Genomic DNA, 12,352 nt, shown 5'->3' on the forward strand with positions numbered 1-12,352 from the left:
TTAGGGTTAGGGTTAGGGTTAGGGTTAGGGTTAGGGTTAGGGTTAGGCAGGTTGGGCAGGCAGATACGACACCTCTGGTTTCTACCACTTTCTTCTACCAGGACGTCATACTCAGAGGTGGAGGTCCGAGATTACCTGTGGCAGATCCTCAGTGCAGTTGAGTACCTCCACGCACACAGCATCTTGCACTTGGATCTCAGGTCTGAAAACATGATCATCACTGAGCCCAACCTGCTGAAGCTCCTGGATTTTGGCAATGCACAGTTTTACACACAAGACAAGGTCATTACCCTGGACAAATGCATGGATTATGTTGAAACCATGGGTGAGTAGACTTTATTCACAGCAACCCTGATGTTGTATGCAATATGCAGTAAACAGATAGGCTGAGCCAGTGGGCAAGGCACTGAGAGTGCAGGTGACCCCAGCAAGAAGTTTCACAGTGAGCTGATGGGCATGGGTGGTGTGACAGCAGTTCCCAGGCCACCATGGAGGACAGAGCCAGAAGTCATGACCAGTGGTGTTCTGGCTGGTGTCCATGTGTCCTGTGTTCAAGGTTGTAGTGTTTGTGCCAGCAAGCCCCATTGTTTTGATGTTCTCAAGGTTTTGTTTCGGCCATGACTGAGATTAGCCAACCTCCCTGTACCAGAAAGATTTTCTCCATCCTCAGGAAGGTAGCAAAACATAAAAGTGCTAAGTGCTGGCTTTGGTGCTGTAGCATCGGAGGGGAGCTTGGCTCACACCCATTTGCTTTTCTAGCTCCAGAACTGCTGACAGAGCAAGGAGCCCTCCCACAGACTGATATCTGGTCCATTGGAATCACGGCATTCATCATGTAAGTCAGCCTGTCCTTCCATAGCCCTGGCTTTAAAAGTGCCATTTCCAAGTCATCAAAAAAGGGAGCTGTACCCACTCAGATATTAACATCAGTAGTAGCCTCTCCCTTGGGCAGTGCCACCAAAGACATGTGGCAGAGGCTGTGGAGCTGGCTGCACTGTACAAGGATGCTCAGTCCCAGCCACATCTCCAAGTGGAACAAGGAGGTGGTTTTGCAGCCCAGCAGCTGCTGTGTTTCTTACTCAGCCTTGTCTGAAAAGCCCCCACTTGAACAAGAAAATTCAAATTTCACCAAGCAGAAAAGCAGCTGACGTCATGGAGCCCACTGAAGAACATTGCTCTTTGGGATTCTGTTTTCCATGTGATGTTTCTTTGCACTGCCATGATGGGATGGGAGTTCCCAGGGGAAGGAGCATCTCAAGCGATGCCCTTTGTGCTGACAATGCTATTGTTTCGGGCTAGGCTGAGCGCCACCTATCCAGTCAGCTCTGATGTGCCCTGCGAGTTCCTGAGAACCACCAGGAAGGGGAAGGTGAAGCTGACGCGGTGCTACGCGGGTCTCTCCGGAGGAGCAGTGTCATTTCTCCAGAGCACCCTGTGTGCAAACCCCTGGTAAGGCAGCGTCGGCTCCCCTGGCAGTTTGTGCAAATCCCGGCTCCTGCCCCCCTTTTTCCTCTCCCATTTGGGATCTGGGAGAGAAAACCCAACCGACCTTCTCCCCTTTGTCCCAGGGGAAGACCATCAGCCTCCGAGTGCCTTCAGAGCCCGTGGCTCCAGGAGACAGGTTTGGACAACAGGCAGCAAGCGCTGGTTACCTTCCCCACCACCAAACTGAGAAATTTCCTCACTGACCGGGAAAAGAAAAGGGGTCTGCTGTGCTCCAAGTACGGCCTCATGATTGCACAGTGAAGGGGATGTGGAGATAGGCACGGATCATCTCCCCTTCTGCTCTGTGTTTGGTAGCAAACTGTTCTGTCGAGTTACTGCGCATCAGCTGACCTGAGCTGACTCTGTTCTTCCTAAATGCAATTCAGCCCAGCTAAGCAAATGAACGCACTGCCACCTGGTAAGAGCTGAAATGCAGTTAACGTGGCTCAGCTGACAGGTGGTAACTTGACAGTACTTGGGTGAATTGGCTCTGCGCTTCCAGGAACAGGCAGGAAAGGTTTGCAGAGCCCCTTCTGAATGGGACTAGCTGCTAGCCCTGAGCAGCTTAGCAAATCTTCCCTGAAGTCAGTGTGCAAACACTGGCTATTGACTTCTGGCCTGTCCCCAGGATGCCAGCACCATGCACTTTCAGATGCTACTGGATCGCTTATCCCATTGCTACAAGGACTGAGAGACTGGTGGGCTTCTTGCCTGCCTCCTGGGGTTGAATTTGATGGGCTGCAGTGGTTCCTTGCAATGCCTACAGATCTGTGATTCTGTGAAATCCCAAAGGAAATGGAAAACAATTATAAAGGGAAAACAACTCTGATACAAAAAGAGCTCCAAGGAGGTGATAGCAGGAGTGGGGAAACAGAAAACAAGTCAGGAAGATTCACTGTGGGGAAACAGTGCTTCCAGGGGCTGATGCCAGGCAGCAACATATCCTACAGCTTTGGATGTACAGATCCAACTGGATAAAAGCCCTGAGCAGCTCAGTGTGAGCAGGGGGTTGAACCAGAGACCTTGTGAGTCCCTCCGCACGAGATGTGTGCTGTGTTGCCATGTTTGTGATGTGTCCCATGATGTCTTTGCCTTGTGTCAGACACAGGGTTGGGCAACGGGACCCTGGTGACATCCATTGGTCAGGCTCAGCACATTGCACTTGTAGCACAGGGTGAGTGCAGGGATGGAAAAAGCACTGGGGCTTTCCAGTCACTGATAAATTGCACATCTGTCCTACCCGAATCCTCACAAAGCTGTAGCCTGCTCTCCCTGGGGCTCAAGTTAACCACCTGTCATAGGGCCTACATGCTCTCCGTGGGCACTTCCACTGCTGTTGCTGCAGAGCTGGTCATGTTCCTCAAGGGGTTCGTGGTCTGTAGACACCACAACACTTTTTTTGGGGGGGGGCATGTGTATTTGAAATCTCCCATTAGAACTAGATGACTGGTTTACCCATCACACAGGACTTCACAACAACCCCTCACCTGCCCCACTGCATCTGCATCAGTTTGTCTTCAGATTCTTCAGGAAAGCCCAGGGCATCCTGAACGCTGCAGTCCTTCAAGATCTGCTGAGGACGGATGGTGTTCGCTGTGTCGTTGCTTTGTATCTATAACCTCTGTGTTCCTTTGGGTTTCTCTGATGTGAGTGATGCATTTATGGGTGCAGTTGGGTTTCTTGAGCTTTCCCTACATGCAGCATTTAAGCACAGCCTTTCCTCAAGCCACACCTCACTGTGTTCAGAGGGTCAAGGATGGGAAATCAGTTCCTACTATGTTACAGTTCAATGCTAGACATGATGTTGTTCAGCCAGTGGGGATCTTTTCCAACATATTTAACCCATGTTGCCACAGACCTGAAGCTTGTAGCACCCTGATTGCTCCTCCTGCATTGTGTGCGGAGCAAGCTGGGAGCAAAGCTGTTCCCACTGTGCTGTGCAGAGCAGACACTGATTTGTCAGACTGCACATCTTTGAATATTAAGGTCATGCTTTCTTCACAGTGCATTGGAGAAGAGACAAGCAAGGTCTTAGGGCCAGATTTCATGCTCGGTTCTCTTGGGTTTCAAGGAGTTATGGAAGACAGCGCGATGAGGTGTGGTCTATGAACCTTTCAGGACCCATAAGGTATCTGTTGGCACAGTCTGGTTTTTCCTCTTACTGCTACGCTTTGGGATGGACTGCTCTGTGGACAACCCATCCAAGCATAAACTTTAATTGCAGATTTACCCGTTTGGAGCTTTTACACTATTCCTCAAATTAAGTGATTTTTGCTTCTCATACTTGCATGCGTTTGAGCATGTCTGAAGTCTTTTATGGACTCAATATTGTTTTGTTAAATTATCTATTCTGACAAGGAATTAAAACCAGATATTTTTGCTGAATCGTTGCCATTCTCATCGTTTTTCTCTCTCTTTCCCAAACCCAGTCCATGTTTGTTCAGAACCCACTCTCATCTCTGATCTGAGGTCATTACAAGCTGTAACAAAACACACACACACCGATTAGAGTACAGCAAAGCACTAAAATGCAGATTATTTTTTTCCTAGGACAGCTCTGCCTTCACCAGGAGAAGTTACAACAGTTGTTCAGTTGCTGCAGTTATAACATAGCCCCGTCCTTCACAACAGAAAGCAGAATCTGGCTTTGATGTTTTGAGACATAATAAAACATTTGAGTTCTGGACCTTGATTGTACATAACAGAGGGACCTTGGCAAACTCAAGAAGTGGGCACACAAGAACCTAATGAGGTTGAACAAGGCCAAATGCAGGGTGCTGCACCTGGGTTGGGGCAGTCCCAGATATGAGTGCAGATGGGAGAAGCGCTCACAGAGAGCAGCCGTGCGGAGAAGGCTTGGGGATTCTGGAGCCAGCAGTGTGTTCTTGCAGCCTGGAAGGGCAACTGCATCCTGGTCTGCATCAACAGAGGGACAACAGTGAGCAGGAAGGTGACTGTCTCCTTCTGCTCTGCCCTTGTGAGGTCCCACCTGGAGCACTGCATCCAGATCCCCAGCACAGGAGGGATGTGAACCTAAGCCATTCTATGAAAACCTCCAAAGACGGTGTCTGCAGCAAGTTGGTTCACTGTGCTGTGACTTAACTCCTGTGGGGACTGATGTTCCCTTGGCTGCTGAAGGAAGAAAAAAAAAAAAGAGAAGGGAAGAGGTACCCCCAGCATGCATTAGATGGGAACAATGCCAGTACATGAGCCTCAAGGAAAGGCTGGGAGGACATCAGGAACCAGGTTTGCACACCAGACCCCAGCTCTCCACTCACAGAAAGGCAATTCTTAAGGAAAGATTGGGCACAGTGTGGAAAGGCACGTGTATGGGTGAGCTGACTATTTGCACACACCTGCACATTTTTAACTCTTTATAACTCTACTTTCCTCCCTGCATCACCTAAATCCCTCCTTTTCTCCATTTTGGTTCGTTCCTCAAGCATCCCACCATAAACCTGTTACAATCCCCACCTGCCTCTCCTCTGTGCCCCACAAAATGCCTCACCCCTTAATCCCAATCCCTGTGACTAATCTCAGTAGGCCTCATGCCTGGGCTGTGGGGTTGCTGCTCTGGTGGGACAGACACAAAGAGACCCAGCTGAGGCATTCATCCTTTATCTGGGTTCCCAGTTGTCCTTAATTAACCTACTGTTACATCCTCATTCTCCTCTTGGCATGTACAAGTTGGTTTCTGACAGGCTGGTAGCCATTGTGAAGAGCTGGGAGTAACCCAGCAGGGCATTACTTGGGGCCCTCCACCTCACCATTGTATCTCTGGGCTCCCCTGTGGGTGTGCAGATGAGCTTCTATTGCCCTACCCAGACAGGGTAAGGGGTGATGCAGGGCTGTGCTACATGCAAAGAAGACGAAGAGAAAAGCCACCATGCTGTTAAGCAAAGAAGAACATACTGGCATTGGCTCCACACGGATCCAGCAGCCACCAGCTCGGGCGGTTTATTTCATAGCAACATCTGGACAAGCAGAACACCACAGCTTTTTCAAACACGTAGTCGGTATCTGAACTGAACGTCGTGAACAGGCTGCATGGTTCCAAATCCCCAGCGGCTCAAATCTATGTCTGGGATCTCCTCTTGGTCGTTGACCAGCTCCAGGTCATAGTGAGTCAGCATCAAGAACACAAACAATTTAACTTCTTCTGTAGCAAAGAACCGCCCAGGACACATGGATACACCGGCCCCCCAGGGCATGTTGAAGTATTTCAGCCGTTTGCCATTCTTGTAAAAATTTTTCTTGGTGCCGTCCGGGTTGACAAAGCGGTCATGCTTAAATTTGTGAGGTTCAGGGTGGATTTCTGGATTCATCTGCACAGAGAGGTGTGGGAACAGAGCCACTCGGTCCCCTTTGCGCAGACTGTACTCTGTGCCACCACTCGTTTTGAGGGTCATATCCTGGAGGATGGCTCTGATCAGGATTGGGGCTGCCATCAGCCTCAGGGTCTCCTCCACGGCACTGTCCAGAAAAGGAGTCTGGGCTAACATGTCTCTGGTGATGTTAATTGGTGGGCTTCCTGGCTTCACTTCTTGACCGTGCTCCCTCAAGACTTTCTCTACTTCTTCCTTTACAGCCTTCATAGCTTCTGGATCCTTCATGAGATACAAGAGGAGCCAGAAGGAAGTAGCGCCTGTATTGCCCTGGGATGCCCACAGCATCATGAACTTGAAGCGGTCCCGCATGTAGTCAGGCATGCCAATTTCTGCCAAAAACTTGTCTTGTTCACTTATCCACCTACTGACGTTTTCCTTCCGAGAGCTCTTACTCACGGACAGAGCATCCCAGAAGAACCTCTTCAACCTCTCAGCTTCTACTTTGTCCTTGGGAGGCAACACGGCATAGACCAGGCGGGGGAAGAGGCGGTCGTACTTCCGAAACTCGGTGTACAGCTGGTTGGAGTGGATGAGATCTTGCTCGTAAGCTTTCTCCTTGTTCCCTGTCCCTTGGTACGACTCGGTGCCGAACAAAGCCAGGTACCCAGCTCTGAAGACGATGTTGTAGCAGTAGTGGAAGAGGCCGGCCTCTTGCCATGGTCGCTTCTCCTCTCCTGAGCTCAGCTTGAAAAACAACAGCTTCTGGAAGTTGTCCATGGTGGCTTGTGTCAGGAGAGTGAGTCCATCTCCCATCAGATACTTTGTGTTAAAAACATGCAGAGCACTATTGTTGTTCGTCTTGGACTTGTAGCCAAAAACCCGGTAGACCAAGTTAGCTGAAAAGGTCAGAAAGTCTAGTTTAGACCGTGATTCCTTCACAATGGCTCCAAAGCAGAAGGGGTCCATCACAAAGGTAAAGTAATAGCCTCCGATCAGCACTGTGAAAATATCTCCATATTTTCTCTGCATCTTACTTAGAAACGCTGAACTGTCCTTTCTGAAATCCAGTGCATAACCCAGCCAGGGAATGATGCCTTTGTCCAGAGGCGGCTCATTGGGTCTTCGTCTCCGAAAGGCCCCCAGGTGGTAGAGCCCCCCAAGCAGCAATACCACCAAGGTACAGAGGAAAACTGTCCAGAATGCCATCTGAGCCCTTCTCCTGGCTGGGGGTTTGACCCAGAGTGAGGGAAGTGCCTTTTATTTCCGATCAGCAGCTGATACGCAGGTGCAGAGCTGACAGCATCTGCCCCAATTGGCAGCAATTATTTGCTTTTCCAATTTGGAGTGAGGACATCTTTCTTGGCTGACACACAGAGATTTTTAAAGTGAAAGGTACGTTAGAGTCCACTGCAGTCAACAGGCTGCTGCATAAAGTGGATGGGTGTAAGCGTGAGCTCTGCAGCAGTATAAGCCAAACCTCTTTTCTGGGCTGCACTGTTTTGAAAAAGGGTCTTTGGAGAATTCCCCTCAGCAATTTCTGCATTTAACACTCAGCTACAGATATGTAGTGCAGGCTGGAAAGAAGAGAGGAGGAACAGATGTTTGAAGTGCTGCTGGAATTGGGATCAAGCCGGAGACAGAGTGGAGCTACATTGGTCTCAAATGCCAAGAGAAGGAAAGGTCTGCAACAGCTCCACTCATGTTGCCTTCTGGTCCTCACTGTCTCCCGTTGGGGTGGGGGGGACCCCAGGAACCTTGTCCCTTGTGCCCAGTGCAGCACTACTGGGCATCCAGCTGCTGGCATGCGGACCTTGCAGCAGCATTGAGTGAGATAAAGGGGCATTACGTGGTGAGAGAGTTAAGGAAAAGGATTTAGTAAGGAGATGACCATGCACAGGGCAAGCTGCTTCCACCCGCCCCCTATTTTCCCACCCTCGTTCCTCCCCAGTTCACCCCTTGTTTTCTTTACCTTCACCTCTTCCCCTAAGCATCCCATCAAAAGCTCTTTACAGTCCCAAGGGCCCTCCCTGGGTAGATCAGGAGATGAAGATCTCTATCTATCTCAGATTTGTTTCCCAGCTGTTCTTCCCTTCCACACCCCTGCCGCAGACCTGACCCATGTAGCAAAGATCACAGCGTAGCATCACCTTCATATTTGCTTTGGTGTTTTTTTAAGTGAAGCTCCTAGCTTTGCCATTTTGGAAACACACAGCAGTGATGATGGCAATAATGGCAGTGAAAACAAATGCATGTTTTTTGTTCAACTGAAAACCCTTCTCAGTTCTATCAGTAACACTGTCTAGCAATAACATCAAGAAGGTGATGAGTATGTGCTCTGAAGGTATAAACTTTATTTGCACAGTTCTAGCCAATTTATATGCTGAATTGATTTCTAGGCTGGAAAAAGCCCAGCTAAAGTTCAAAAACATTTGGGGTGAACAGCACCTTTTAAATAAAGATCAACAAACTAGTAACCTTGAACTGTAAAACCACATCAGTCATAAGAATTGGCTAATAGCTATCCATGCTCTTCTGTTTAAGGCCATGCTGCCACTCTGTAGAGAGGTTAAACTGATGTCTGTTAATGATGGTCTCTGTTGAGCTTTTTCATTTTGTGTTTTACTTTTTCTCTCTCTCTTACTGATAGTTACTGGTCTGAATTCTGGTGCTGTGATGATCAAACTGATTTCAGACCAAGGATCCATCCCTTGGGTAAACACAGTGTCCTGCTCAGTACGCTTCAGTGTGGTTCAGACCCACTTAAAACTGCCTGTTCTTCCTGTTGTCTCTCCTGGTAGGCTAAGGGGTGAGCCTGGCTGAGCACATTGCCCCGTGGCAAAAGCCAGAAAGAATTTATCATGTGTTGGTGACGCTCAACATTTCTATCTGAGCGGTGTATCTGCTGCAAGAGCAGCTTGTTTCTGAGAGCTGGATGTCGAAGGTGCCCTTCCTACAGAAAGCCTGAGGGATCTTCTGTAGGTACAACCTGAATCGTTTCTTCATAAAAGCGTAGAGCACAGGGTTGAGGCAGCAGTGGACAAAGGACAAGCTCTCTGTGATCTGCATGGCATAGTCCAGTTGCCTACTCCTCTCACAGCTCTGGATCAAACCAACGTACTGCAAGGAGTGAAGGACGAGGACAATGTTGTAAGGGAACCACAGGATAAAGAAGACAGCCACCAGAGTAAAGACAAAGAACAGTGCTCTCCTCAAGCCAGGCACCCGAGACGTGGTGAGGACACACACGCTGCGGGAATAGCAGAACACCATGAAGAAGAAAGGCAAAAGGAAACCCAGGATGTTTTGAGTGACCTGAAAGACAACTTTCCAAAAGAAGTGTTTCTGGCCGTAATCATGCGTGCACATGATGGTTTTGTTGTGCATTTCCTTCGTGCTGCTGAAGAGGGCATCGGGAATGGAGAGGAGTATGGAGAGGACCCACAACACCAACAAGACGAGGAAGGACTTCTTCCGTGTCACAGAGCTGTGAGGAGAGTAGGCATGAACTACCTGCAGATACGTGTCCAGACTCATGCAGCTTACAAAAAAGATACCGCTGTAAAAATTCATGATGTACATGGCATTTAAGACTGGGCACAACAGATCCCAGGTCACCCACTGAGAAATGAACAGGGCCCAGAAAGGAAGGGTTAGCAGCAAGAGAAAATCCGAAACCACCAGGTTCAGCAGATACACCTCTGCTGTCTTCTTTTGCTTACTGACATACATGAGGACAGTAAACAGAAGAGCGTTCCCAATGAACCCAACCAGGAATAACATGCTGTAAAAAGCTGGCAAGAATGCTTTGCCAAAGAACACCACCTCTTCTTTGGTGCAAAGGCCATAAAGCACGTAGTCTTCCTCATTCAGGTACTCATAGGGGTAGTCACTTGAATTGGCAGTGTAATCTTGGCCACCCAGCAAGGCTGTAGCTGTTGTTATTGCTAGCTTTGAAGCTGCACAGGGCAAGTGGCTGTCTAGGAGCAAAAGACAAGAGAAGGGGATCAGCAGGGCATTTCAAAATGTCACTCCAATTGCAGGAAGAGCAAAAGTGGAATGTTTTCTTCAGCTTATAGGTTTAAATCCATGCCGCATGTCCCACACTCTTTGGCCTTTGCCTACAGCATGAAGACAGCCATAGACACAAACATTTAAAATCATACTTCAGGTTTCCTTGCTCCCATGCACGAAAAGCATGGTCTCCTCTGAGCTGATTCACCACTTCCCTCTGACACCACTGCACTTTTGAGGAAGTTTCTACCCTAAATTACGTGAAGTCTAGCACCACACCCAGCTGTGTACTGCTCTGTGTTCACCAGGACTCCTACTGAGAAAGCAGCATAGAATCACAGAATCATTCCAGTTGGGAACGACCACTCAGATCACTCAGTTCAGCCCCAACCTACCCTCACCCTCACCCTACTGACCATATCTACCCCTTCCCAGGGACTGGGATTCCATCACCTCTCTGGGCAGCCTGTGCTGGTGCATTACCACTCTTTCTGAGAAGAAATTTTACTTAATATCCAAACTGACATCCTGCTTTTCAGCATAGCAGAACCTGCCACCAGCGCCTGTAGCTTTAGGGCTGCTCTCAGAAACAAAATAGCAAAAAGTAACTGCTCGTGGTACAACAGGTCTCCTCTTTGTGTCAGTTCCAGGAATCAAAGCATGAGACAAGAGGTGGGTTGAAGCCCCTGCCCAAGGCTATGCATCAGAGTTGCTCCTCCTGTGCCTGAGGACTGCACACTGGTTCCAACAGCTACAGACCAGACTTCAGGAAAAGGTCAGTAACTGAGAGAACTTCCTAATTTCACAGTTTGATTCTGAACGAACTCCAACCACGAGAGCATCACAAGGAAGTCATCTTCCAAAAGTCACCCAAACAGGGCAATATCTGTTACTGAAGAGATGAAATCTCCTACGGTGGGAGATAGATGAAATCTGCCTGAGACATCTCCAGTTGGTACCATGAAGGTCAGAGTGGGTTTTAATAATCAAGACTCCAGGCTCTAACAGCAAACCAAGGCTGTCACAGAGGTCAGACTGGCTGTAGATGTCCCCACCACCCCTGGGGCACACATCATGACCAAGCCTACCCTCATTTTCTCTGGGACCCATTTTTCCAGCAATTCCAAAGCATGTGTGTAGTGCAGTTCCCTGCCTTCAGCCTCTCCTGTCTTGCTCTCCGCAACTGAATCACCAAGTAAAGAGAAAATGAAGCTGCTGTTCCCAGGACGAGCTGTGCTAACCCCAATCCTACCCATGACCAAGATCCCCAAAGCAGCTAGGACCAGAACCAGGCCTTCCTCGTGGAAGGGCCTGAAGCAGGAGCCCCTGCATCTCAGAGCAGGGTTGGAGCAGAGTGCTGAGGATCCCTGCAGTGCAGAGCTGCAAGAGGTGAAGCTACAGACATACCTGTTGTGATCCCGCGTCTGACACTGCTGAAGGGTCCATCCCAGGCTGGCTGAAAAGGAGAGAAAGTTCAGTGTGAGCAGAGCTGTGATGTTTTCCTGCTGTCTCACCTTCCTTTGGCGACCACCAGAGGGCAGCCAGATGGATGCACAGCACAACAGCACCGAATAAAACTTTCTGGGAATGAGCTTTTTTTCTGCTTCATGTTTTGGAGAAAAATCATCTGCAGCTGAATGCATTCTGGACTACACGTCCATGGGAGGAAGCCAAAATTTTCCACCCACTCTGACATCCAGTCAGACTCCAAAACAGCTCCAGCACTCCCTGCACCCACACTGGGGCAGCCACCCCACACCCCCACTTCTGGGGCTTTTCCAGCTCTCCAAGATGCTGCTTCTCCCCTGGCTGTGTCATCCCTCCTCCCTACAGCACTGCACAGACATTCACACTACATCCCATGTTGCAGCGTAAAGAAGCGATTAATCCTCCCAAGAAATTAACCCCAGCCCAAAGGAAGCTCTCCAGGTTCTTCCATTATCTACAAGCACAAAAGAGAAAACACGCTTACGAGAGCCGCTGCTCCACGGCGGGCAGTTCCCATTGTGCCAGAAGTTTGACTCAGGCTTCTAGGAACGAACCTCTCATAGTGGTGCAAGAGGAAACGTGAGCTCAGCGTGACCGCCCTGCCTTCATTTTGCCTTTCCTGGAGTCACTGCAGCGCTGACACCACCCCTGAAAAAAACTGAATTAGGATTTGTAAGGAGGCGAGACAGACTGGGCTTACTTGGCAGGTTATCAGGAGTAGTCAGCACGGGTTCAACAGGGGGAGGTCGCGCTTGACCAACCTGGTAGCCTTCTATGATGTTGTCTCTGGCTGGGTGGATGGGGGGAGAGCAGTGGATGTAGTCTACCTTGATTTCAGCAAGGCATTTGATGCTGTTCCCCACGACATCCTTATAACAAAGCTGAGGAAGTGTGGGATAGATGAGTGGACAGTGAGGTGGGTTGAGAACTGGCTGACTGGCAGAGCACAGATGGTCGTTGGTGGTGCAGAGTCTGGCTGGAGGCCTGTAAGCAGCGGTGTTCCTCAGGGGTCTGTGCTGGGTCCGGTCTTGTTCAACATC

At 49.3% G+C, this 12,352-nt stretch overlaps 3 protein-coding genes across 32 annotated transcripts in view; 1 reads left to right on the top strand and 2 right to left on the bottom strand.

The window, feature by feature from the left end:
* OBSCN (obscurin, cytoskeletal calmodulin and titin-interacting RhoGEF) overlaps positions 1-3,870 on the top strand; it is a 176,423-nt gene extending 172,553 nt beyond the window's left edge. For all 30 annotated transcript variants that reach the window (XM_042888385.1, XM_042888386.1, XM_042888391.1 and 27 more), the window contains 4 exons: positions 102-325; positions 760-835; positions 1,300-1,449; positions 1,569-3,870. In XM_042888385.1, the coding sequence (XP_042744319.1) occupies positions 102-325; positions 760-835; positions 1,300-1,449; positions 1,569-1,746 (628 nt within the window). In that variant the 3' untranslated portion in view covers positions 1,747-3,870. The remainder of the gene's footprint in view (positions 1-101; positions 326-759; positions 836-1,299; positions 1,450-1,568) is intronic.
* A 120-nt stretch (positions 3,871-3,990) lies between these two features.
* Positions 3,991-7,056, bottom strand: LOC122189317 (7-alpha-hydroxycholest-4-en-3-one 12-alpha-hydroxylase). The gene has a single exon (XM_042888416.1). It carries the CDS (start codon positions 7,017-7,019, stop codon positions 5,487-5,489), a length of 1,533 nt encoding a protein of 510 aa, XP_042744350.1. The 5' UTR covers positions 7,020-7,056; the 3' UTR covers positions 3,991-5,486.
* Positions 7,057-7,770: 714 nt separating this feature from the next.
* On the bottom strand, positions 7,771-11,921 carry ACKR2 (atypical chemokine receptor 2). Its single transcript, XM_042888417.1, has 3 exons — positions 11,797-11,921; positions 11,232-11,280; positions 7,771-9,790 (listed from the first exon to the last, which is right to left on the bottom strand). Exons 1-3 carry the CDS (start codon positions 11,827-11,829, stop codon positions 8,670-8,672), a joined length of 1,203 nt encoding a protein of 400 aa, XP_042744351.1. The 5' UTR covers positions 11,830-11,921; the 3' UTR covers positions 7,771-8,669.
* Positions 11,922-12,352: the final 431 nt, after the last annotated feature.

The sequence above is a fragment of the Lagopus leucura genome, unplaced genomic scaffold (genome assembly GCF_019238085.1).
Source record: "Lagopus leucura isolate 7727_CA_CO unplaced genomic scaffold, USGS_WTPT01 Super-Scaffold_100157, whole genome shotgun sequence".
Taxonomy (NCBI): Eukaryota; Metazoa; Chordata; class Aves; order Galliformes; family Phasianidae; genus Lagopus; species Lagopus leucura.

Excerpts from the sequence above, each read along its gene's own strand:
- LOC122189317 (XM_042888416.1), bottom strand. The coding sequence starts at position 7,019 with ATGGCATTCTGGACAGTTTTCCTCTGTACCTTGGTGGTATTGCTGCTT.
- ACKR2 (XM_042888417.1), bottom strand. The coding sequence starts at position 11,829 with ATGGGAACTGCCCGCCGTGGAGCAGCGGCTCTC. Across the intron at positions 11,281-11,796 it reads GCCGTGGAGCAGCGGCTCTC|CCAGCCTGGGATGGACCCTT; the intron begins GTAAGCGTGTTT and ends TCTCCTTTTCAG. Across the intron at positions 9,791-11,231 it reads CAGACGCGGGATCACAACAG|ACAGCCACTTGCCCTGTGCA; the intron begins GTATGTCTGTAG and ends TTTTGCTCCTAG.